The sequence below is a fragment of the Lynx canadensis genome, chromosome B1 (assembly GCF_007474595.2).
Source record: "Lynx canadensis isolate LIC74 chromosome B1, mLynCan4.pri.v2, whole genome shotgun sequence".
NCBI classification, from domain to species: domain Eukaryota; kingdom Metazoa; phylum Chordata; class Mammalia; order Carnivora; family Felidae; genus Lynx; species Lynx canadensis.
The window spans coordinates 16215235-16242605 of record NC_044306.2 but is presented as its reverse complement, the minus strand read 5'-3'; the positions used below and the strand labels follow the sequence as shown (position 1 = coordinate 16242605).

General features: G+C 40.2%; 1 protein-coding gene across 13 annotated transcripts in view; it reads left to right on the top strand.

The window, feature by feature from the left end:
• SORBS2 (sorbin and SH3 domain containing 2) overlaps positions 1-27371 on the top strand; it is a 222688-nt gene that overhangs the window by 142090 nt on the left and 53227 nt on the right. For 9 of the 13 annotated variants that reach the window (XM_032592814.1, XM_032592812.1, XM_032592811.1 and 6 more), the window contains 6 exons: positions 6772-6910; positions 11208-11380; positions 16091-16157; positions 16855-16899; positions 19957-20146; positions 22740-22854. In XM_032592814.1, the coding sequence (XP_032448705.1) occupies positions 6817-6910; positions 11208-11380; positions 16091-16157; positions 16855-16899; positions 19957-20146; positions 22740-22854 (684 nt within the window). In that variant the 5' untranslated portion in view covers positions 6772-6816. Of the gene's footprint in view, positions 1-2718; positions 2755-6771; positions 6911-11207; positions 11381-12038; positions 12175-16090; positions 16158-16854; positions 16900-19956; positions 20147-22739; positions 22855-27371 lie in introns of those variants that run through there. The other 4 variants (XM_032592813.1, XM_032592816.1, XM_032592809.1 and 1 more) reach the window with 3 other exon arrangements.

Genomic DNA, 27371 nt, shown 5'->3' with positions numbered 1-27371 from the left:
ATTGACTTTTCAATCCTCTTCCCTTTTCAGGCTCTTGCCCCTACTCTTATCACATTTTCCTCAGAGAAACATGTAGCATGTGGTTTTCTCTCCTGCTGTGTCTAAGAGGGCATCTCATCAACGAGGAGACCAGGGTCATGCAAAAAACTAGTCTAAGATGTAATTTACATCTTTATGGCAAGCTATTTCAAAGCTTTTGTGTGAGTAACCTATAGACTTGATTTTTTTTTTTAATTTCATCTATAGCAATTTAAATGTGGTATGACTCACCAAGATGCATTCCATCTGTTACACACACGCGCATTAGGACTCAAAATTGTGAGCATATCAGGAGGTAGGGAGAGAAATTCGCAAAGTGAAAGAGTTCTGCACACAAGCTCTTGAAAGAACAAATGAATGGAGAGAGACCATTCCTAGACACCATGCCACACAAACAAACTGATCATATTACCCATGACAACCGTGGTTTTAGAGACAATCTGCTTTAGCATTTGACATGTTTCAAGTCCAAAAGGATACATACGGTAAGCCAATCCAGGGAGAGATACAGTCATTAGCTTTTCCTCTTAATTTTGAAGGGGAAAGAACTCCTTTGAGCAGATAACTCAAATCCTTTGGCGTTATTTATATTATTTAACGGAATTTTCACTGAGCGTAAGTAAAACTAAAGAGACCCATGTTACATGGAAAGCTCTTCAGTGGAATTACATTATTATGAGAAATTCCATGGACACCGTACTCACCCAAGATAGCTTTGTATTGAATTGCATTCAGAATTCTAGCAAAATCCTTACATTTCAAATTATAATTATTGTAGTTTCATAATATTATAGTTTTACTTCGTAATAGTGTAATTTTACTTTATTATAAAAATGTAATAATAACATGCATACATTACTACGAGAATATTTTAAATTCTGGGTAACTTGGAGATTTCTGTCAGTTAATTCTAGAGATTTTAAAACTGTATACAGTAAAGGGGGCATCTGGGTGGCTCAGTTGGTTGAGTGTCCAACTTCGGCTCAGGTCATGATCTTGTAGTTCGTAAGTTCAAGCTCCACATCAGGCTCTCTGTTGTCGGCACAGAGCCCGCTTCAGATCCTCTGTCCCCTCTCTCTGCCCCTCCCTGACTTGCGCTCTCTCAAAAATAAATAAAACATTAAAAAAAAAAAAAACCCGTAGAGACAGTAAAAAAGTATCACTTTCAAAACAAGTGTGTTTAAACAACAACAACAGCAATCATATTAAATAAAAATAGGATAAGGAAACCTGTCTTTTTATCCAGGGTTAGAATTTCTTAACTTGTCAGATTAATCGAACAAGTTGAGAAATCAGATTGTTAGATTATGGTATCCACAATCCCCAAAGTTTATGCGGAATTTTATGTAGGCGTGAATTTGTACACTTTTCTTAAGTGAAGAGTCAATAGTCTTCATCACATTTTTTAAGCTGTGACTAAGAGAAACCTTTTTACGTATTTGTTTTAGAAGTATTTGGTTAAAAGGCTGAAGAAAAAAATTAATTATGACTTTTTATGAGAGGAACAGTTGTATGGCACCAACTGTTAGGAAAATGCTGGCTGGCCAAGAACACCAAATAGTACCACCTAAACTTTTCCTAGGCATGATTTCTAAGTTTATACAGTTTTCTTTAATTCATTCCTCACCCTGGTATTAATGTCCTGCAATACTTCCGGCTATCTGTCTTACAACTGGCACCACACCAAACACTCAAAAACAAAAACAAAAACAAAACAAAAAAACCTCTATTCTGAAGGGGGAAAGGAAGAATTAAGAAAAAAAAAATTCTTTTTTGCTTCAAAGTTTCATTTACTCATGACGAGGCTGATGTTTATCATCACAGTTGACATGTGTGGGTAGACATGACGATGGTCAGAAGAGATAGCTAGAAAGCCTGTAATGGGCCATCCGCTCTCTTCCTTTGACAGACAGCCCCTCCACCATGGTTTTTAGCCTCTTGGGTTATATAGCCTTGGAGGCATTAAAACTTATTTTTCCCCAGTTTCTTTCTCCTTTACCTAAGACTTAAAACCAACAGTGGCTCTAACCAACTAAGGTACCTTCTAACCATCATCAGGGGCTGGTTTTTGTCTTCACTTCATTTTCACAAATAGGTGTCTCCATTTGCACAGTTAGGATATTTTAAAGTTCAATTCTTTTAGTGTTTTATAGTGAAATCAAAATATCCTTTCCACTTGATTGTTTTTAGTTCCATCGTTCTTTAGGTCTGTAAGTCAGAAAAAAATGGGGTAACCTGTTTTTTGGGGGGGGGATTATTTCCAGGGGGGAGGCAGTCGGGGGAAATCTGCTATAAGATTTTTCTATTGAAGCGAAAGGAATTCTGCTGGCCAATAGACGACCTGATATTATTTTGCTGTCACAGGGACACAATACAAAACTTCTGAGGGAAAAATTCCATGATGCCAAGCCTCTCAAGCCCCCACCCAAAATTACAATGCAGTGCTACGTGAAAACTGGTCTTATTTCCAAGAACACTTACCGGATTTATTTTCCTCACTTTTTCATGCTTGCTCTGTACTGAATGCCGGTAACTAATCCTTTGAATATATTTCTTAAAAGGGCTTGCAAATACAGCTGATGATTAAGCTGAATAAAGCCTTCTCTGCCACATTGCAAAAAGAGATGTTCTTATTAACTGAATAATTTATATCTCTTGTTATGTTTCCCTCATACTCAGCCTGGAAACCAGAACTTAGCTGCCCATGTGCCAGAGGTAAATGCTTCACAGGCTTACAGGCAAAGCACACCAGAAGCCTCTTCACGCTTTTCCTTCCGTGGTGCTTTTGAACTGAACCACTTCTTACCTGACGGCGACCCCAGCCCAGCCTCACCGACTCTGTCACCACCTGCTGATCTGGGGCCTTCACACCTGCATAGACCCCCCCTCCCAGCCTTTCACACTGCTTTTTGCAAACCCCTTCCCCTCGCTCCTGTCCTCCCTGCCCACAGCCACACCGCAGACTCTCTCCCTTACAGACTTGTCCTGCTCCTCCGGTGAGTTCTCCCCAACCATCCCGCATGAGCTCAGGAAGCTGACTCTGACATCCCTGACCGTTCTGCTTAACTGACTGAGCCACCCAGGTGCCCCTGACGTCCCTGACCATTCTGAAACACCTTCCTGACCAGGGGTCAGAGGTCATCTGTGACAGATTGCAGCACCAGGCGGCCATGCGGGACATTATTCTTCCTTCCTTTGCCTCCGCCACTTTTTAAACAGATCCCACGGGCCAGACACAAGGACTGATTGATTTCTCGTCTGGCATCTCACTTTGCTGCCAAGCGTTTTTATTCACGTAGGTGTAAATTATACCTAAACCGATTCCGCACAGTCTGTCCAGAAAATGCTCTACAGTCATCCTCATAAGCCTACTTTCAGCTGAAAAAGTCAACTGTCTTCTGATTCATTAAAAAAAAAAATTTTGATGTTTGTTTATTTTTGAGAGAGACAGAGCATGAGTGGAGCGGGGCATGGGGGAGTGTAAGGTGGGAGGCAGAGAGGGAGACGCAGAATCCGAAGCAGGCTCCAGGCTCCGAGCTGTCAGCACAGAGCCCGACGCGGGGCTCAAACTCAAAAACAGAGAGATCATGACCCGAGCCAAAGTCAGACGCTTAACCCACTGAGCCACCCGGGCGCCCCTATTCTGATTCATTTCAGAGTCATTTATATTTACACTGTGTTGCTCTAGCTAATGAGTTGTACAGTGATTTGCTTTGATAAGTAGTTATCTCAAAAAAAGAATAAATTATCTCAGAAATTTAGATAAGTATACATATATTATGATGATCAAGTTATAGCACAAGTCTTCACATTTTTCCACAATTTTAACCCAGTCTTAAATCCTGGTAGATAACAGTTTACCTCTGAGATTTATATGAATTTGTCCTGTGTGAATAGTTCACATACCCTTGTTTCTCGCATACATAATTGCTGACCGCATGATACTAATTCTCCCTTCTCTTTCACTAACCGCTACATCTTTTGAACCTATCTGTCTTATAGGGGCGAATGATGTAACTACTCCTAGTCTACACTGCAGAAATTTAGCCCTCTGATCTTTTGGAATTGTTTTTCCTGAGCCATTCTGGGTTAGACATTTATGAATTCATTTATTGTTTTATATACCAATAATTCATCTTTCATTTAGAGCAATATATAAATACTCCCCATACAAATGATATCATTTAAATATGTCTATATGGCAAGAGTCCCTAGCAAATGATTTATGAATAACTAAATGCTTTCAGATTTTAAGGCACAGATTTTCTTTTTTTTTTTTTTTAAGTTGATTTATTTTGAGAGAGAGAGAGCATGAGGGTACAAGCAGGGGTGGGGCAGAGAGAGAGGGAGAGAGAGAATCAGAAGCAGGCTCTGCACTGGCAGCATACAACCCGACATGGGGCTCAAACCCACAAACTGTGAGATCACGACCTGAGCTGAAACCAAGAGTCAGACACTTCACGGACTGAGCCACCCAGGCGCTCCTAACGCACACATTTGCCATCACATAGAATGTATAGACAATGGCTTCAGTTTGAAAGGTATCTAACTTTAGGCAAACAAAAAAAGTGGAGAATTTTTTTCTAAAATTGATTTTATGATGAAGTTTGAAATAAGCACCATTGTAAACAAAATTTTAGTTGTGCTACATAATTTTTATGTCATGTCAATGTCATAAACCTGAAAATTTCATGCACGGAGAAATAGTATAAGTCACATGCTTTTCAAGACACCGCAATTATAGAAGACAAAAGACTTTTTAGTATCTTTCTTAAATACTTAACAATGCTTTAAATGGGGTTTAGTGTTCATTCAATGGTTGGGTATAAAACTTTGCCATGAAATGTTCCCGTTAGTGACTGGCTACAGAAAAAACAAAACAAAACAAAACAAAAACCCCTCACTTTGCAGGGCTAACACCCTACCTGCCAGTACAGTGCCAGTACAGTACAGTGGTCCTGGGATTCTCCATGTTCTACTATGTTTTCAATAGTTCTCCGTTTTTGGGGCGCCTGGGTGGCGCAGTCGGTTAAGCGTCCGACTTCAGCCAGGTCACGATCTCGCGGTCCAGGAGTTCGAGCCCCGCGTCGGGCTCTGGGCTGATGGCTCAGAGCCTGGAGCCTGTTTCCGATTCTGTGTCTCCCTCTCTCTCTGCCCCTTGCCCGTTCATGCTCTGTCTCTCTCTCTGTCCCAAAAATAAATAAACGTTGAATAAAAAAAAATTAAAAAAAAAAATAGTTCTCCGTTTTAAAACTTCAAGGAATAGTAGGGCCTTTAACCAAAAACACAGAACAGTAATAGCATATAAAATTATGTACTAACCAATTCAATTTGCTATACTTAAGACTCCTTAGGAGCCTGAAAGGCTTACATACATATAGTCTTACAGGCACAATCAGAGCTAACTGGAGCTGAACTTAGTTTCAAGTTGCAGGTCAAATTGCACATAGGTCGTCCCTGAGATGATTTTCCTAATAAGTATTACACTATAACAATAAAGTATTTTCTAAAATTCTAATGGTATGATTTCATTAGTTAAAATCCTGGTCCGTTTAACATGATGAAAGATGAAGTCTATTTGCAATATTTATTTTCTTAACCCATAATCAATATTATTGAAACTATCAAAATAGGATTCAAGCCAACTTTTCTAAGTTTAGTAACACAGTAACATGATGGTTTTTCATAAGAATTCTGCTTTTAACACTCATTGTAACACATTATAGCAATAGTACCATAATTATATTTACAAAGAACAACCAAACCAATTTGGGCAAGGTGGCAAAAATATCCTCAGGTAATTTATCAAACTTGTGGACAGGCTCTGAGGCATTTGGGTGGGCCAGTGCCTCGGATCATTTGAATGTCCAGCGCTGTTCAGGTATAAGACCTATAAGATATGGTGGTTTGTGACAGGAGAGTGGTTTCTGTAATAGCTCAGAGAAGCACTTAATCAGTAAGCACAATCACTGTGATGGAATATTTATTGACCCCAGGGCAGATGTGGTATGGCTATAAAGATATGAAATTAACTCTTGGCCATTTTCAAAACATGAGCTTTAAAATGACAAATCAAGGAAATATGTAAGTAATTGACTACCTACATTTCAGGCCTGTATTGTAGAAGTTTAATTTGTTTTAGGATCAGTAGAAAAGTAGAAAAGGTTCGCAAATGATGGTTCTTTATCTGTGTTTGTGTGTATTCAGCTGTAAAGTATTTTAACCAAATGCTCTTACTAATGTTTCGTCTCATTTGCATGCATTATGTAATCTCCCCCGTGCCCAGGCTGGGCGCTGTGTTGCGGATAGAGAGGCATCCTTAATAGTGGTGAGCTCAGCCTCTGTGAACTAAGTTGATCCAATTCAATTAGAATACGTGTCCATTGAATATCTACTATGTTATTAGCACAGGTCGAACATTATAAAAAAAACATAAAAGCAGCACATATATGACTATCTCCAACAAGTATCTTAAGATCTCGCTGGGGATATAATATACTCAGATATAAATCAATCAAAACAATAAATTCTCAAGAAACCAAAATGAGACCCATAAAGTACTAAATGAGATTGGAATAGGGAGAAGCCAGTGGTTTATCATGCCTTTCTGATGATTTGCCAGAAAAGATTGATTCTTTTAGAATAGGATAGATTGCTTCATGATACGTAAATCCAAACAGTTGTGTTCCTTATATTCCTCACTTTGCCTGGATGTCTCAACTCTCTTCTCAGAGCCAGATAACAGTGAATGGAAACTCAGGAGGTGCTGTGAGCCCAATGAGTTACTATCAAAGGCCGTTCTCCCCTTCAGCTTACTCTCTCCCAGGCTCGCTCAACTCAAGCATTATCATGCAGCATGGCCGGTCACTTGGTAAGTCTTTTGCAGTCATGATTTTCATGACAATTTCATATAACAAGTACAAACCACATGAGAAAAACATCGGAGTAATTTTTCCAAAGAGGTGGGATATTCAACACTCCCGTATTTAATGAACCTATGCTAGGGGAGGAATTAAGAGCAGAGGAGTCACTGGAGAAAATAGGCATCCAGCTATCCCAAGACAATGACTACATCTATATCTGAGCCTGGAAACAGCTATTAAGTGTTTGCGGTTTGAAGTAGAGAGAAGGTGGACAGTCAGGCAGGAGAGTTCTCCCCACCGGAACATTCATGTAGCGCATTTCCATGGATGGCAAATACCATCCATGTTCAAAACAGCTCGTTCTTTTATGGAAAAGCTTTCACTGTAGAAAATTCTCTTGGCATATATACAGAATTGCTTCACAGTTAAAACAGTCTAACAGGGGGACAGCTGCCTCACAAAAACAGTAAATAGTAAACTATCGCCTCACAAAGTAGCAAAACGCTCTTTGAACGGAGACCAGAAGACCATTGGCCTGGGACAGGAGTTCCTTTAAATAATGATCCCTGAAGTTGCTATAGAGAGAGTTCTTAATCCTTTGAGGATTAGGAATTAGATGAAAGAGAGAGCTCTCCTCCAGAAAAAGAAAAATGCACATTTGAACATTCATACACACTTTCAAGCGTATCATTTCACGGGCCTGTGATTTTTTTTTTTTTTTTTGAAGCCTCCTGGATAAGAACTTGTACTGTATGATCACAAACACTTTTATGTGGCAAATATAGTCGGACTGTTTAGAAAACAACATAAGTATTTCTTAGTTTTTAACAATGTAAAAAAGCAAAACCCCAAAACACTAAAAACCAAACCAAATCAAGCCGTCGTCCGAATTCAAGCTGAGAAAGGTCCCATGATGTTGAGGGACCGGAAGGCTTCCCTCCGGACAGCCGGGAGGAAGGCAGAGGAAAGAGGGCAGGCAGCACACCTCTCAGAAAGGCTGAGACTGATCCCTCCGGCCACCGCCAAACAGCAACAGAACACAGGCCTTCCACTCTCCTTTCCTCCTTGAACAGCAGGCAGGACCTCTTCTCCCCCAGCACCGTTTGTTCGTTGAAAGACATGATGCCATCCAGGCTTACCCGGGAACATTCAGCGTGTGCGTTATGGAACTCAGCTTCTGTGGTCAACAGAGCCTCTGGAACACTCACATGGAGCCCTGAGACTCACCAAAGAAAAGTCTAAATATACTTGTGCCTTCTCTAATGGTGCTCGTGGGGATCACCTGTGAATGTTATAATGCTGTCCTTTTAGAGTGTAAGAAAGTAGGACGTCCTTGTGCCCAGACACTGCTCTGAAACAATCAGTCCATGGTGCAGTATTGTAACAGGAATCCTTTATATCGAGACTTTTACAAAATGTTTATTAATTTATTTTGTAAGAGAGAGAGAGAGAGAGAGAGAGAGGGAGGGAGGGAGCATGTGTGTGCGTAAGGGGGGAGGGGCAGAGAGAGAGAGAGAATCCCAGTTAGCACAGAGTCCGCCGTGGGGCTCAATGCCATGAACCATGAGATCATGATCAGAGCTGAAATCAAGAGTCAGACACTTAACTGACTGAGCCACCCAGGCCCCCCATACCTAGATTTTTTATATAGCTATGCATCATCACACTCCTTTAGTAAAACTACAAATTATTCTAGCCATAATGTTTTCTCAAATAATTATCATCAAAGTCTGACTCTTTTTCCTCATTACCTGTCTTAATACACACAATTTTGTCCCTCCCACACCGAGAAACAAAATACATAAATACTTGAATGTAGACAGTCTTTCTTATTAGAACATACTGATGGGTAGATTTACATATAAGCCATACTACAAGGAAAGAAATGTCCCTTGTCCCACTGGAACAAATTCCAATCAGCCAGTGCTGAGATAGGTTCTGAGAATATACAAATCTATCCTGCTTCGAGAAACTTTATATTAAGCTGAGGACAAAAGATTACAAAAATGAGAGTTAGTGGACCTATAAAAGAAATATACAATAAAAGGCTAACTTATATAAGCTATAAACTCATTGACTCTAACGAACCATATGTGAAGACAGAGTTCATACTCTTTGCTTGGGCTGGGACTTTGCACATAGGAGGTGCTCAAAAATTATTTATCGTTTAATAGAAATACCACCATCATGGTTCCTGACTCAAACACGTTTCGGAACTAAATGGGAAATCAGAGTCAAATATCACATCTGGAATTGCTTGGAAAAGATACCGTTTCCTTCCTAGCCTTATTCATTCTTCATCAGAAATGTATCTAAAATGCTTTTCTGTTGCAAACTAAACTGAATATAGCCATAATAATTAGCAGTTATTAGTGTTACAATAGATTTTAGCTTACAGGAGTCCTATCTGTAGTTATCCTTATAATGATGAGTTAAATCTTTTAAAATCTTACTTATGAACTTTTATATAAATTTGTTACAAAAATACAGTCATATATGGGGCACCTTGCTGGCTCAGTCGGTTGAGACCAGCTCTTGGTTTTGGCTCAGGTCATGATCCCAGGGTCATGGGATCAAGCCTCCCATCAGGTCTCCCTCTGCCCCTCCCCCACTTGTGTGCACATGTGTGCACTCTCTCTCTCAAAAAAATTAAGATTCTCTCTCCCTCCCTCTGTTCCTCTCCCCTGCTTGCACTCTCTCTCTCTCTCCCTCAAGTTAAAAATAAACAAATAAAAAAATACTATCATATGTTTTGCGATAGATAGATTACATATATATTCACACATATATGCATATATATGTCATCAAGTAATGGTACACCTTTCTGGGGTGCCTGGGTGGCTCAGTCAGTGGGGAGTCCGACTTTGGCTCAGGTCATGAACTTGCTTTCGTGGGTTCAAGCCCCACGTCGGGCTCTGCGCGGACAGCTCAGAGCCTGGAGACTGCTTCGGAGTCTGTGTCTCCCTCTCTGTCTGCTCCTCTCCTGCTCGTGCTCTGTCTCTGTCTCTTTCTCTGTCTCTCTCTCTCTCAAAAATAAAGATTTTTTTTATTAAAATAAATAAATAAATAAATAAATAAACAAACAAACAAACATTAAAGAGAGAGAGAGAGACCTTCCTTTCTGAGTACCAGATCAGACAAACTATGGCAAAGAATCATTCCTGCTCACCAAAATTTTGAAATTTATTGCAAAACAGCAGGAAGTCGTATTATCCATTGTACAAAATGAATGGTAATCCTGTTGATCTTCACAAATATCTGTGAACTAAGAGTAAGTGGAATGTATCGGACGTATGTGTCCTCTCTGTTTCTTATGAAAGTGTACTAAAAGTTACTAACGATGGCATGAAGCCAGGAACACGATAAATCTCATCTCGTTTATATGCTCGGGGCAATTTTTATACTCAAGGGGCAAGTCGTGGGTTTTATGCTTCAAAGTAACAGCCAAGATATCTGGCCATCGTGTCTACTTAAATAAAAATCAGCACTAATAATTTGAAATCATCCATTTAACCCATGAGCCTTCACCCCATCTAAGTATGTGTTTGGATGTGGGGATTTCTTAATGTGATTTTTGTTTTCACTTTATTTATATGAAATTGCTGCTGTAGACTCAACAGTCCTATCTTCTGCTCTAAGAGGACATTCCGGTGCTTTCAAATAACAGTAGTCAGCAACTTCACAAAGATAATGTCTCGGTCTGCCTCCTCGTCTATAAAACGGAGCCCCCCCACAGGGCACCAGGGTGGCTCAGTTGGTTACGTGTCCAACTCTTCACTTCAGCTCAGGTCATGATCTCACCGTTCCTGAATTCGAGCCCCGAGTCAGGCTCTGCACCGACAGTGCGGAGCCTGCTTGAGATTCTCTCTCTCCCTCTCTCTCTCTGCCTCTCCCCTGCTGGTGTTCTAAAATCTCTCTCTCTCTCTCTCAAAATAAATAAATATTTAAAAAACAGTAACAAAATAAAAAGTAATTAATTAATTAAATGGACGGTGAGGTGAGCTAATAGATGTAAAGTACTGTCTTAACACAGTGGCTGCTACACGGCCACACGGTCCGTCCACAAATGTCACCCTCCCCCTCCCCCTTCTTCAGACAACGGACGAGGATCTTGTTGTTACTGTTCTGTTGGGTATATACCTACATGCTAACAACGAGTGGCTCGAATGCAAGGTAAATGGGTCAAAAGAGAAAGCGATGGAAATAGATTCTACGATACAGTTGGCATAAATATACAAGAGGTGCTGTCAACTTATGAGTCCTTGCGCATCAAATACATGATATGTCACCAAATTTTCTCGGCAGATTCCACAGAGACCTATCCCCAGCACGCGCAGTCTCTGGACGGCACCATGGGCAGCTCCATACCACTGTACAGATCCTCAGAGGAGGAGAAGAGAGTGACGGTCATCAAAGCCCCCCACTACCCGGGGATCGGGCCCGTGGACGAATCCGGAATACCCACCGCAATTAGAACGGTAGGAAATGCCAGCGTGGTGGCTGCAGGGCTATGCCCAGGCTCTACAAAGGCCGGATTGTCAACGGCTTTGTGCATTCCTTTGGTCTTATATAACGAGGATTGCCCTCTATGCCATTTGAGTTCTCGTGAATATTATGTTGTATGTGGCAGAGAAAGAGGAAAAGAACTGTGGATTGAAGCTAATCGCAGAATCTGTGTTTGCATCTTAATTGAAAATCACGAAGATTGTGAGTTTTGTTGAACAATAAAGGTATATTTTGTTTTGTTTCACCTCTTCCAGGGAGCGTTAGGGCAATAGAGAGAAAGGAGAAGGAACGAGACAAGGTGAATGCTTTGACTGCTTTGCAAATAAACCAGGGATTTGTTTCTTGAAATGGATGTGTGTTAACAACAGGAGATTGGGAGCCGTGGATTGGCAGCTGGGCGGTGAGATGATTGCAGCAAAGGGAGTTAATGTCATGGAAAGAAAAAAAAACTGTGAAGAAAAATACACATTTTAGTGTCCCTCTTCAGCTGTGCCTGCTGTGAGCCCTCAGGGATATTAAGTGAAAGTGTTTGGATTTTTTTTTTTTTTTTTTTTTTTTTTTTTTTTTTTGGCTTTCAACTCTGCCAAAGCATTGCTCAGTGTGTCAGGGCAGCCCCTTCTGGCAAAGCTCAGCAGCAGCAAAGGCAGCTACTGAGAGCCCGGGGCAGGCAGCTGCTCGCTGACCAGTCTACTCGCAGAGAAGGTTTGTGCTAGCCGGCAGAAGGAAGACTCTGGAAGCCAGGATGAGGGCCGCAGCACGTCTGCAGGTGAACTGGGGGGCTTTGCAAGGAGAGGGCTCAGGCTGCATACTCCTGCCTACCTGGCAGGGGTGTTGCCAAGAGCTGCTTCCCTGGAATGCAAACCCTGGGGGCGGGGGGTGGGGAGGGGGTGCAAAGACAATAGTGGATAGAGGAAACGAATGGGAAAGAGATCAGGAAAAAAAAAAAAAGCAGTGGTAAGATTGCATTTCTGATAGATGGGGATTGCGCGTTCTGAGAGAAGAGTTAAAAAATGGATTATTCCAAGCATCTGTATCAGAATTGCAAGCCAGAAAGTCAACCTGCACAGCAGTTGATGGGGTTGTAGATGCACTAGATTCTGGGAACACTGAATGTGACTAATTATCAAGTCCTAACAATCTATGTTGGAACCGATGATTGTCATATTTAAGTCACAGAAAAAGTTCAGGGATTGTGACTAACGGTCTTAAGACAACTGCATGTTTCCGGTGATGGTGTTTTGTCATCTGTTTCCCTTTGAAGGTTTCTGACTCAAAATGGTTTAACTGGAATCTTTTTTCCAAATAACGTAGGGATGCAGTGTCAGACAGGTATGGTGTCATTGGTTTTGCTTAATCGACCCTCGAGTCATAGTATATTCACAAATTAGGATATTCCTGACTCTAACTTGTTGTAGATTCTGTCTGAAAGGATTGTGTCTGAGACCTCTGGGTGTGTTTTTAACATGATAAATGATATATAAGAAACAACATGAAAAGCTGGACCAGTTTTTTTTATCCATCCGACATAATTTTCTTAAACAGCAAAGACTTGCTTCTTAGTTTTCCAAAGGAAAAATACCAGACATTGTCAAAGGTTAGTGAAAATCAAGTAATATTAAAATTCTAGTGGTCTTCCTACTTGCAAATCAAAAGCATGTTTAGATATGCATATGCAAATACATATACTAAACATTCGGTGCTGGTTCCCCTTCTGTAAAATAGGAAATAAAATGTAAGCAACCCAGAAGTTCCCTATAAGGAACCGTAATTTTTAGGCACAGCTGTGTTCTTATTTAGACTTTTAAAATTGTACGCACAAGGTACAGGTCTGTGAAGACTCTTACTTGCGTTCCCTGTTTTTCAGCCTCGCCAAGCACATCCCCAAGTATAGCTGTGTTTATAAATGTTGAGTCAGGCCGTCTCTGAGCCACAGCAGGCCAAGAATCTCCAAGGTTGTTTTTCTTTCTCATCCGTGTAGAGAGTAATGATTATCAGACTCAAATTGCTTTACATGGACTTTCTGCTCGGCGTATCCACCAAAGGCAGTACTGTCTCAGTGTATCATGTTGTAGCCTCATTTTAGGCAACCAGCCTATACCAAGGAAACAGAATTTTGTAAGCTAGAAACTCTAGAAAGCCAAAAGTCAACAAATGTACCTTTGAGTTATTTGAATGAAGGCTCCCCAGTCTGCCCTCTCTCATGTGACCTGGGACGTCTGGGTTAGCCTTTTACTGCCATTCTTAACAACAACAAAAATCGCTGGGGTTCAGATCCCAGGAGGCTGTCTAATTAAAGCCAGCTAGTTAAGTGAAATACAAGACTCTTTTTTTTTCCAGTTCAAATATAACACCGTTCGAGCATTTTCAAAGCTGGAAAGGGGCAAAAATAGAATAGAATCACTGTATACTCGTACGTAGAAAATATGTGTCTTTTCCCTTTTTGGAAATCTCTGCGTGATAAATCAACATCGAGTTTTGATACTTTGTAAACTGTAGAAAAGTAAAATCCAGGTGAATTCTGCCAAGATTATAGACAACAAGTGAATCGTGAATTGCTAATAGTTACTGCCCATACAAAGTAACCTTGAAGGACACATACAAAAGCAAACTTCCTTAAACTTGAGTAGACTTCTATTTACTTAATCTCAGTATTAGACATAACATGTCCATGATGCCATTTATAAAAGAAACTTCAAATGCCCAGAGTGCTTCTTTTAGAAAGGGACAAAGAGTTTTAGTGTTGCCCTATACCAGTTTCATACTCCTCTTTGCCAACCACTGGGCATTTCCTGGCATCTCTGTGCTCACCATATAAAGCTAGCAGATGGCAAAACTAAGCTCCTGCCTGATATGTGCCCTCCAGCAAGTGAAGAAAAAAAAATCCTGTCTGTCAAGATACACTGCCATATACAGGGATATAACTCACTTATTTAGGCTTCCTTGTTGCTATTTGTTGTGTCCAGGTATGGCTGGGAAACATGTTTGCACCGACTTACTTCTTATTTTCTATTGCTGAAGACATAAAGGAAACAGAGCTTAACAAAAGAGAAACTGATCTTTTATGAAAGTGTCCCTTAAAGATACATGTTCAGCCACTTTATTTAAATCAGCCAATAATAACTAAACTCCTGATTCATCACTGCACCCCTCCCACCAGCTCCCATCATTTGAAAATAAGGTCAATTAACAATCTCCTCAAAGCTTTTCCAACGTAGAAAGAGCCTACAATGAATGAAGAGGTGACTCAGAACAAAGTCAAGTAGTTCTTAATATTAATCTATATTTGTTGTGATTATCAGAACCATGTATGCTCAGAGACCAAAATAAATTAGATGCGGCACAAAACCCTCAATTTCCAGATGAAAAATGCAATTACCACATTTCTGAGGGGGAAAAAATAGGATATAAAATCTAAACGAACGCTCAGTCTTTTAAAAAGTACGAGAATATTTGTGTGGCAGTCCTAACAGAATATTTTATATCAAGAGAATGGTCTTGGAAAATCTGGTGTATTTATCACTATATACAGAATGATTGGGTTTCTTGCTGGAGTATTTCTGGAAACATTGAGCTAAAGATCTTGCCAAGCAAAATCTTTAATTATGATTATAAAAGTGTAGGTCTACTTTCACAGGTATGTAATCAGGTAGAATTCCATCCAATAACCTGGGTTCTTTCATTATTTTATTCTATAAATATGTTATGTTCCCTACTGACTGTTACTATTTATTGAGCATTTCTTACATTCTAGGCATTGTTTTAGGTCTTATATACATGGTTTCATTCCATTTCCATCACAATCCTATGATGTAGATATAATTATTTCATCTTAGGAAGGACAAGCTGAGGTTCTAAAAGCTTACCTAAATGATCCAAATTCATACTGCTGGGAAGTATGAAACAATAATTTCATACTTATATTTCAATTTCAAACAATAAAGGAAGCAAGACTTGAATCTAGGTTGAGGTGACGTTGATTTCTTCTTTCCACTACAACCCAGTTTCTATCATGTCCAAATCCAGGCGTGTGGAAGGAGCTTCTACTCTCAAGGAATTTATAATTTAGCAAAGCAAATGCTGCATACATTTATTTATCATGTTAAAAAAAGTTTTAAACAATGTCTACATTTTTTTAGATTTACCGCAGGACCCTTGACTGTACTACATTTGGGGTTTTATTAACTTAACCTAGTAAATATCATATTTTTATTTCTCTAAGTCTAAGCTGATCAGAATACAGTAAAAAATATTCCCTAGTTAATTCTAAAAATAATGTTTTCAACAGAACCCTCACGAAAATGTTTTTAAGGATAATGATAATTAGCACCAAAAGGAGTTCAACAAACTATTACAACACTACAACTTTTATTCAGTGCATTTTATATAAATATGTTTGTACAAATATCAACTATCTAATGCTGGGCGCAAGTGCGATTTGGCCACAGCATATAATGTCCCAACTCAGCCTAAATTCAGCCTAAAGGGGTAACATATTTACAAACCCCATGCATAACTAGGTAAGTTACTAGTGTTGTCATCATGAAATAGGTTTTTGTTCTTTTTTGTAATCACAGACAGAAACCTGCTATTAGAAAAGATAAAATGTAGAAAGAAAAACGTGGAGGGGCAAGCAGTGTTGACTCAGAACCGGTTTTGTAACTACTGAACATTCTCTCTTACAGACAGTTGACAGACCGAAGGACTGGTACAAGACGATGTTCAAGCAGATCCACATGGTACACAAGCCGGGTATGTGTGTTGTTCTGTTCTCTGATCGGATCCTCCAGGCCAAAGGGTATATACGTATCCTCCTGTAGAGTTCCGGTTCACACAAAACGTTAAGACCCTAGCAACTCCATGGCGGTCCCTCTTTCAACATTCCTCCTTGTTTTCCTTCTACCGTCCTCAAGTCACAGACACCTGAGCTGCTGCCTCACCCCTGAGCTGCCAAGAAGCCTCTTATTAGGTGACCCTGGAGGGGTGCCAGGTGCTCTGGTCCCTTCCTCCCTCCCCAGCCACAGTCTGGCGTGGTGTGGGGTGTGGCGCTGTCATTGTTCCTCTGTCCACCCATGCCAGCTGCTGATTGAGAGAGAGAGAGAGAGAGAAAGCAGAGGTAGGTCTCACTAGCTTGACAAAAGATCTCGAAAGCACTTCCGGAGGAAATTCATGATTCAGAAGAGAAGGCTGGCCCGGGAAGTGAGGAAAAAGCCCTGGCCCTGCATGCTGGGGAGAGGGCAAGCGAGCAAATATGTTACGGACCAGCGAGGTCAAACCGCAGCAGCTCGGGAACAAAGCAGTATTAGAAAATTCGAAAAATGGTGTTACGCACCAGGCAAGAGACCCTGGTTTTCTACCCAATTGTTTTTGTTTCTCTGAGGTTCTACTGTCTTGTTACGATATGGTGACCGAATGTGTATTACCATGATATTTATGTTTCATTTTCTAGATGATGACACAGACATGTATAATACTCCTTATACATATAATGCAGGTAGGACGGGGTTCCTTGCTCGCAATGAATACTGTATGCTGGGAATCACTTCCCACTCACTGTGTTACCACTGTTTGAGCGCATGTTTTCAGTGTAGACAATTAAGAGGATGCTTTTCTTTTTTTTCTTTTCTCAAAGCATGCATAACCAAAGGATCGATCTTTTCCCATGGAAATGAGAACTAATACTGTTTTGTCTCCTTCATTCTCACACTGTCCGTTTATTTGCAGCTTCAGGAATGTTTAACCAAAGTATGAAGGACGGCTTGAAAGAACACACTGTAACTGGGGTACAAAATCAGATAAAGATCTCTTTTTATCAGCAGAGAGAGTGATCACAATTGCGTAAGATCTTTCAGATACACTTCACAAAAAAACGAGTCAAGCAAAAGTATTTTGTGACTTTGTCCATGCTTTTGCTCCTAAAATGCAACCATTCATTGAAGGATTTTTAAAAATCCCACTCTGCTGAGGCCACTTTTCTGACTCAGAGTTGCCAACAGTCATAATGGCATGACTTCAATTCTGGGCGTTTCTACTTGTATTTGAGGGCGTTGGTATCTTATGAAATGGTTGCAGGGCTGGAGTGAGGGATCCCTACAAAATGCTTCCCTTTCCCCTAAGCGTCACATTAGGGGATCCTATGTAGGGCCTCCTGTCACCACTCAGCCCCAGGCTAGTGACTGTTGAACGGTTTCCTTTCTTGAGAGCAGGCTCTGAGGCTCAGGCTGTTCACCTGCACCCTTGTAAGGGGTCCCCTGGCCAGCCTGGCCTCAGGCCTGCATAAGGTTCTCCCCTCCTTGCTGCCCGAAGGCCAGCACTCAGGCCCTTTAACTGTCAGGGACTCTGCTAGGAGTCTCCAAAGACAAACAGAGAAGAAAAAACAGGCAGAACGAGCTTAGCAAGCTGCAAGACCTCTGATATTTAGGTCCTCACTCTTCCAGGTGACAGCAGAAAGCCCAGTAAAATCTTTCCCTCAACTTGTATCCCAAGCCACAGGTACTCCAAACTCACCTCCTGTGTTTAGCTTGTTCTAAAACAAAATTCAGCCAAGTAAATTTTAAAGATAGTATTGGATTTGTTCCACGATTCACGAATGTGGCCGCATCCAATCTAGCCGATAGAAAGGAGCCCTGAGGAGCTGTACAAAATGAAAGACTTTTATAGGCAGAAGGGAGCCAAACAAGGAAGTTACACTGGGCAAAAAAAAAAAAAAAAAAAAAAAAAAGAGAGAGAGAGAGAGATTATTGCGAGGTTCCTTTTGCTTTAAGGGGAGGGCAGGGGTCTGTGAGTGAGATGACCTCACCCCTGCTGGTCAGGTGATGCCTGATTGTCTGGTTTAAGAGGCCATTTCTGCTCAAAACTGTAATTAAGTCTCCACTGGGTGACGGGGGTGCTTAGCATAAGTGACTCCATTTGGGGCCTCTTATGTTTTTAACAAGCTGTACAGTTGACGTCTGACCGTGGAACCCAAGCAAAGCAGTACGCGTAGACACTGTCTTTCCATTTGTCATGGCAAGTTGTACGGACCTCAGGAGAAGCAGATGAGTGAAAATTGACTTAACTCACAAGTCTGAGGTGGCAGGAAATTCAGAATTTTTATTACTATCTTTACTATTGAAATTCTGTAGCCGTTAGTAATTAATAAATTGAAGAGTAATAGTTACATATAACCTTGCAGAGCCCTTTTGAGATAGTTTTGCCGTTTAATTGGTAGACAAAGCAACTGTAACTAGCCTGTTCCCCCTCTACAAACCCTGAGTCCCACTGTGCTATGTCTTGCCTCTCTTTTTCCTGAGCCATCTCTGCTTCCCTCTTCCCCGACCCACCCAAACCAGTTCTCCAGGGCTCATCCTAGTGCCATCTGCTCCATAATATCTTCTCTGACCAATCCACCATCCTCTAAAATGTTTCATTCTTCATATGCATTTTCCTCATCTGGCCTTTGTCAGATTACCAATTAGTTGCAATCACAGTTCTATTCGTGTCTCATTTCCTCAGATATACAACAAGCTCACTGAGGATTTTGTGTCCTTAAGCCTTGCACAGCACATATACAACTTGCTCAATATTTTGTTTGATTGGGGCACCTGGGTGGCTCCGTCCCTCGAGCATCTTGACTCCTGATTTTGGCTCAGGTCATGATTCCAGGGTCGTGGGATCGAGTCCTGCGTCAAGCCTCACGTTGGGCTCCAGGCTGAGCAGCGTGCAGCCTGCTTAGGATTCTCTTTCTCCCTCTTCCTCTGCCCCTTGCCCCACTCATGCATACTCTGTAAAAAAAAATAAGCTAAAATAAAAAATTGAAAAACTATATTTTGCGTGATTGCAATTAACATGTCAATTATCATAGGTAAATCAGAGCTTTTTTTTTTTTTAATTTTTTTTTCAACGTTTATTTATTTTTTTTTTTTTATTTTTATTTTTTTTCAACGTTTATTTATTTTTGGGACAGAGAGAGACAGAGCATGAACGGGGGAGGGGCAGAGAGAGAGGGAGACACAGAATCGGAAACAGGCTCCAGGCTCTGAGCTATCAGCCCAGAGCCCGACGCGGGGCTCGAACTCACGGACCGCGAGATCGTGACCTGGCTGAAGTCGGACGCTTAACCGACTGCGCCACCCAGGCGCCCCCAGAGCTTTTAAAGTAATAGAAAATATTTGGAAACAGTTCTATGAACTATTTTTAATCTTCCCCTGAAACCTTAACTATGTTATTTGTTTATATTATCCAGGAGAAAATTTGCTGAGTATCTGTAGATTTATACCTAATACCAGTCTGAATCATTACTAATTTAAAAATGACTGTTGAAGATTGACTGCAATCAATGACTGTGTACAGAACCTATCGCTAATAAATTAATATATTAATAATGATTAATAGATTAATAATATTGATAAATCGATTAAGAACATACCGCCTGATGCATGCGTGATGAATATGCTTGCCGATAAAAACTTGGGTAAAATCATTGGATGTTTTGTGGGGTATAAACAATTTAATGCACTTTTAAAATGTTTTTCTGCTTCTGTTTGTTTTATTGTGCTGTGTTTCATGATAGGCCTGTACAACTCACCCTACAGCGCTCAGTCACATCCTGCTGCAAAGACCCAGACCTACAGACCCCTCTCCAAAAGCCACTCCGACAACGGCACTGATGTCTTTAAGGATGCCTCCTCCCCCATCCCTCCCCCACACGTTCCTCCTCCAGTTCCACCACTTCGACCAAGAGATCGATCTTCGACAGAAAAGTAAGGCATTTTCCCCAGAAGTGGCCTCTGTTTAGTTTAGGATACAAGTAAGCCTGGATGGCACTCAGTAGAAGAGTCAGTGCTTATCTCAGCAAGATACTGCGCGTATAACCTTATTAGTCAACATATATGCCATGTTGACCTCCCCTGTTGGGATTGTGACAAGCACTTCCACAATCTTTTTTTTTTTTTTAATGTCTATTTATTTTTGAGAGAGAGAGACAGACAGAGTGCAAGCAGAGGAGGGGCAGAGAGAGAGGGAGACGCAGAACCCGAAGCAGGCTCCGGGCTCCGAGCTGTCAGCACAGAGCCCGATGCGGGGCTCCAACTCACAAGGGGTGAGATCATGACCTGAGCCACAGTCAGATGCTTAACTGACTGAGCCACCCAGGCGCCCCAAACGTTTTCACAGTCTTGGCTCATAATATCATAATCACATGAGCACAATCTCAGGGTGCCTGGTCATGATGTTGTGGTTCATGAGTTCGAGCCCCACGTCGGGCTCTGTGCTGACAGCTATGAGCCTGGAGCCTGCTTCGGATTCTGTGTCTCCCTCTCTCTCTCTGCCCCACCCCTACTCGCACTCTGTCTCTTTCTCTCTCAAAAATAAAATAAACATTAAAAAATTAAAACAAAAAACATGCACAATCTCTACTTTTTGATCAATAAATGCATATCAGAAGATAAATAAATAGAAATAATGGACATGTACTTCCTTTGGCATAGCATGTCAGAGATTATGCCGTTTTCATTTTCCTCAGATTCAAAATGTTAGGTCTGTTCATGACTTAAAATTTCCCCTCTCATACACAAAAGCCTCTCTTTGAAAGCAGGCAAAATTATTCATAAATAATAAATAAGGCATTAGTTGGTAAGTGTCTATCTGTGACTCATTTATACCAGCTTTTCAAGATGATTCTAATTTTCATTTCCCCACTGAAATGTTTTTATAGAAACTATTTACACGAAAATAAAAATTTATAAACACACTGTTACTGTGCATTTTTTTAATTAGGATTATGACTAATAATCCTACTTATAGGTAACCTTTATCGAGAGCTCACGATAAGCCAAGCACTATGCTAAGTGCTTTTCCTGGATTATATCATGTAATTCTGAGAATGACTCAATGAGGTTTGTTCTACTTTAAACCCATTTTAGAGTGAAATCAACTGTTTTAGAAAATTAAATTATTCAGCTCATATAGTCAGTATGTCCCAACTCAGCTCTGATTAAAGCCATAGCTCATGAGATACAGCAATTAATGAAAATATAAGAATTATTTAGCATTGGTACTAATTTTTAAGCATCCACCTATCATAAACATCCCATAAATATTATATTCAACATGCCATTGTACCATTAAGAGTAACTGGTGATCAAATTGGGTATGAGATATGAAAATAGATATACATCATGTATGAAGAGATCCTCACTTTAATACCAATCTCCTCGTGATAAACTCTAGGTTTGTAAGTGTGATGTCTTAAATTTGAGACATAATTGTCTAGACACAAAATCGTATCTCTGCCACTTAAAGAGAACCAAAATTAACTCAAATTTAAATGTATTATATGTCCTATGTTTAGTGGAAATAAATCTCTCATTAAAAAATATGATAATCTCTTAAAAATTTCTAGATGTCTTTCACATACATTGCCTCATGTGATGCTCAAAATACATCTGTTGAATATCAGTCGTCAGTTACTGGTAAGCCAGGACTTGTCCCCAGTTGTCCTGTCTCTTAAAGCATTTCTATTTCCAATGTGCTTCGGAGTGAGAATTTAATCTCATTCCATGGGTCAGAATTGCTCCCATCTATAGTCAGAAAATTCTTCTCGCAGAAAAAAGATCCTCACAAAGGAAGCCTTCTATAGCCCTGGCTACCTAGAAAAGCTTTACTTTCAAAGTCCCTCGTTGACCGCCTTTTGAAGGATATTAGTTCAGGAAAAAGAGCTGCTTCCAAGGTCTCTTATGCAATAGGATGGCTGTCTCACTCTGGTTTTCCAAGGGTAAGACCAAAGGAGGCTCTGCCCTACCACACAGCGTGCTTCTCTGGTTGGCGATCCAAGGGACACTTTTGTCCTTTTCACAGACACGCTCGCTGGGATGCCATTTGCAGGATAAATAAGATGAAACATGGCGTGTGCATTACTCCTTGTCGCTTTGGATCAAGGATGCCAGGTCACAGAGTGGTGCAAAACTCACGTAACTCAATGGAGCATAACCGCCACCTATTCTAAACACAAGTATACACAGCTGCTATTTGTACATGATCCCAAGGGTTTACAGGCAAATCACTGGCAGCATGCGCGTCTGTAAACCCCTCGTGTGAGTTACGGAGCCAGCAGGATCGTCACTTATGAGAGAAAAAAAATAGAGGAAAATAGAACATGAAATAAAAGTCTTTCTTTAAATCATTTATGTAAGACAACATATAAATGGGGTATGTTATGCAGATTAACTTTTTATCCTGAGATACTTTTTAAAACTCGATACTAAAATTAACTTTGTAAACAGATAGCCAATGGTTTCATAGAACAGCTTGAGGCATAGAGAATTATTTTATATGTAATTTGTTGTTTATTTCTAGGCATGACTGGGATCCGCCAGACAGAAAAGTGGACACAAGAAAGTTTCGTTCTGAGCCAAGGAGTATTTTTGAGTATGAACCTGGGAAGTCATCAATTCTGCAGCACGAAAGACCAGTAAGCACTTGTCATTCAACAGAATGCCAGTTCTCTAGGCTTCTGGGTTCCCAAGTAGACCTGAATTTTGTATCGTTTAGTAATTTTTGTCTCAAACGTAACCTATATATTTGGCATTATTTAAAAATCAAGTTTATTTTGTATCACGATTCGTGCATATTGCCTGAGAATTGAAGACACACGCTCTAATTTATTGCCCCTACCAACCAAATATGGGATCCATTTGCATATAACTATAGCTGGGCCTCATCATGGCCCTGAGCTTAATTTTTTAAAAAATTCATAACTAATGGCTTGTCTTATTAGTCTTAATTGCTAGTCTCCATTGCTAATGAGAAAAATCATTCATTTGTCTCTCTGATACAAATGAACCCACACAGTTCCATCGCTTGGCTTCCGTATCTGTTGCTTAATATTTCTTTGGATTAAGGGGAAATTTCTGAAATGCCTTTCAAAAAAAAAAAAACAAACAGTTGTTTTAATTGATTCTTATTAAATCTCTCTCAGGTTACCAAGCCTCAAGCTTCCTGATTGTCGATCTAATGGATCAAGATTATATTTAACTTTGCAGAAATTTTGCTAGTTATTTAATGTATGCAAACAAAAAGAGATATAAACTTGAAAAGAGCCACTTGCCGCTTCAAAGTGCAATTTAACAAACAGGTTATTCCTCGGTCTTGGTTTTTACTTCCCTCCATCCTCCTTTCCAAGTCCTTTGCTTTCCTTCCGAGATGAGATAAGTGCCCCAGGATCCCTTTGAAACTGTGATTCCTTTGCATTTCTATCAAAACCTGCTTCTAGAGAGCCATTTGCAATTTACTCTCCTCTTTGCCTTAGAAGAATTTGGGGTGGTGTCAGTAAACAGGAAAAGGAGAGTTTTCTTTGTTTACTCCCTTAAGAGTATCCAAGAAAGCACATTATTATATATAATGCAAGGCCAGCCCTGAAATTTGATTGGAGACCTTTGCCTTACCACACCCAACATAAGCGTCCTGCATTTAGCTTTTGAAACCCTGTATTTATGGTTATGTTCTTGAGAAACATGTTCAAAAACCTTATAATCACATAATTCACGCATAACATTTATCTAAGCCATCTTTGCTTTTCTTCAAATAACCCACATCTTTTAGGGTAACAGAACTTCACCAAAAAAAAAAAAAAAAACTGAAAGAAAAAAAAAGGAACACCATTGGTTTGCAGGCTTAGTGCAAACTTATAACCCATTTACTAGGTTATATGATTGAATATCAGGATACGTTGAAATTTCTGGGATGAGAATTGCGTGAACCACGATGTGACCATTGCATAAAATTGAAAACAGAAAAATAATTATGCACAACGAGACTCCGATTTAAATATAAATAATAAAAGGCTCATTAATAATCATTCTAAGAATGCATAAGAACATTGTGATTATATTGGAACACTTTAGGAGCTGTGATCTCAGGCAACAGGATTGATTTTAGAAGCTTCCTCACCAGGATATTTCTATTATTTACTCATTCAACATTTACTGAGCACCAACTATGTGCTAAACTCGGTATCAGGTGCTAGGGACACAGTAGTGAACAAAACACAGACTCTATCTTGAGGAACTTTGAGTCTTTCATTTAATGGGTGTGCAGAGTTAGACTTGTATTTTAAGAAGAACAGAAAGTTCTGGAAGTATTTGTATTGCTGGAGATTTGGGTACAGATAGGGCTCTGCAGCCACAGGAAAAAGAGGGGAAGGAATGGAAGGAAATGAGAATAGATACCTTATGGAGAAACAGAAGGAAGCAACATTTCTGTTCCTCCTAAACAATTTTGCTGGGGGCCAGCATTATGCAAAAAGGATTTGGGCTAGGAGTCTACGTAATTTTGGCCAGGCTTTTTTATTCTAGGACCAAGCTATTATCCTCTTTTTCTTTTCATCAATCCTGAAATTCATTCTCATTGGCTCTCTAAATTAGAAAAAAATCCAAAAGGCTAAGTGCACAGTGGTATCTCAGAGACTGGCTATATACTGATGTAGTTTACGTACAATTCTGGCGTATCTAAAGATACCCACAAGATACAGAGGATGAAGAGCAGATTTGCTAAATGAGAGTGATGTAAAAGCACACAGACAAAACTTCAGGGTTTCAATGGAATGCTCTCCTGCATCTTTTTACCCAAAGATGGTGTGTGAGCATTCCTTTGCTCCTCTCCTATTTAATTTTTGTAAATTATACACAACCTCTTGGTAATTTTCTGTTGCCTTTTTGAATTCCTAGATGACCCCCTCCTCTGCCCAGTCTTCCCAAGTGTTATCTTGGATTCCCTTCTCCCCCAAATATCTCAAAGTCCTACCACTAGGACATATGCTACAGATATCCCTTCTTCTGGTCCACAATGTACCCATTGACTGGATTACAGTGACAGCCACCCAATTATTCTCCCTAATTATCCAGTCCAGTCTCTGCACCACAGCTAGGGAAAGCTTTTTCTTTTTCTTTTTCTTTTAGGTTTATTTATTTCTGAGAGAGAGAGAGAGGGCGCACAAGTGGGGGAGGGTCAGAGAGAGAGAGGCAGACCCAGAATCTGAAGTAGGCTCCAGGCTCTGAGCTGTCAGCACAGAGCCCTATGTGGGGCTCGAACCCACGAACTATGAGATCATGACCTGAGCCGAAGTCGGAAGCTCAACCAACTGAGCCACCCAGGCGCCCCACAGTTAGGGCAATCTTTAGGAAACTTTATAAAACTTCCTTCTCAAAACTTTCTCCTGGCTCTCAAGTATCCTTAGAGCAAAATCCAAATTTCTTAATGTAATTTCCAAAAAACCTTGTGATCTGGGTTCCTGCTGACCTTTTCAGCCTCATATCTCTTCCTGCCTACTAACCATGTTCCAGCTAGACAGACAGCCTTCAATTTCTGCCTTCCTGGACTTTTGCACAGGCTTTCTCTCCGCCAGGAGGGAAAAGCTCTTTCCATCACCTCTCTCTTCACTGGAAAATCCCATCTCACCCGTGGCCTTGTCTCTTTTCCCCAGGGCATCATCACTGACTCCTCCACCCCGGATGTAAAGCTTCCCTCCTGTGTGTCTGTAGCACACATTTCCTCCTCACACACCGAATAGTAATGGCCTGTTTACTTGTCTGTGTCCCTCACTGGATGTTAAGCACCTTGAAGGCAGGACCATGTCGAGTGCACCCGTTCTATCCCCAGCACCTAGCCCGCTAGCACTTAGCACACATGATGGGTGTTTAATTTAGTGAATAGTCATCGAACTAATAAGTGCATGAAAGAATACAGGTTTTACCCTTGTGGTTAGTGGGTAAAACTGGTGAGACAGAATCCCTGTTTTGTTGCTTCTCTATGAAGTTGATACATTCTTAGTGACAAAAGGCACAGTGGGTCTCCATCACAGCACACACAATAGATTTGACACACTGCTATTCGCAACCGTGGCTCACAAATTCCATGATTCCCTGGAGTAAGTACAAGGTGGGCAGAAGAGGCGTTACTCTTTGAATAAAAGTCTTTACCCAGACTCTGGCCAAAGGGATCCCCTTCTTCTTTAGGAATCAATGAAATACGCATTTTTACTTTTAACAGGAAAGTAAAGGTCAATGCAACTTTTTGAAGCATGTAGATATTCATTTGACCATAAACTTGAAAACATTGATTAAAAGGGCCTAACATTTGATCTACAAACGTACTTTGCAATCGCCAGGAATTTATCTTTAACTGACTTGAACCACAATTTATTCCATAAGACAATCATACAAAACTCTCTGCTGAGATTATATTGATAAAAACTTGACATCCCATCTGGCTTGGATATATTTATAAGTGAGCCCAAAGTAAAGTAAAGTAAAGTAAAGTAGCCACTTATTCAGGACCTCTCTACACATGATAAAATAGAAAACAATATGAAGATATTACCTTTCTCTACAATAACTTAGCCAGCACAGAATGATAAAAGCAGACAGAAAGAACTGTGCAGAGTTGAAATGCAATGTAAACCCTCAGTGAACTTACACTTCCTTATCCGTGAAGATTGTCAAAGCTTAAAGTATAAAAATTTGGGGAGTTCTATCTGATGGTTTGAACCATAAGGAATGATCCCAGCTGACAATTATGTATATCATCGATTGTGGAACCACAATAAATATAAAACATAGTAGGGAATGCCATCAAAGCTTTAAACTCTCATGAGCATAAATTTTGAAGAACTAAGTTACGTTGGCACTTCTTTTCGTTTGGAACAACACATCAAAATTCTATGCCTGCAGTGAGAATACGGAGAATCGTAGAGTTCTATAACCCCAAAAGCAACTAAATGGTTTGAAACTATAGAAAACACAAAAACTTTAAAAATTGTTCCCCATTGGTTGCCTTTAAATAAGAATCCTGTCGATTTATAGTTTTAGGTTTTCTTAAATACTTCCTCTTGCACTGGTACATGACATTTGTTTTTAGCACAGATTTGCTGGGTTTTTCAAAATGAGAACCAAAAAGGTTAGAAAGATGTGCAACAGTATATCTGCTTTTTTG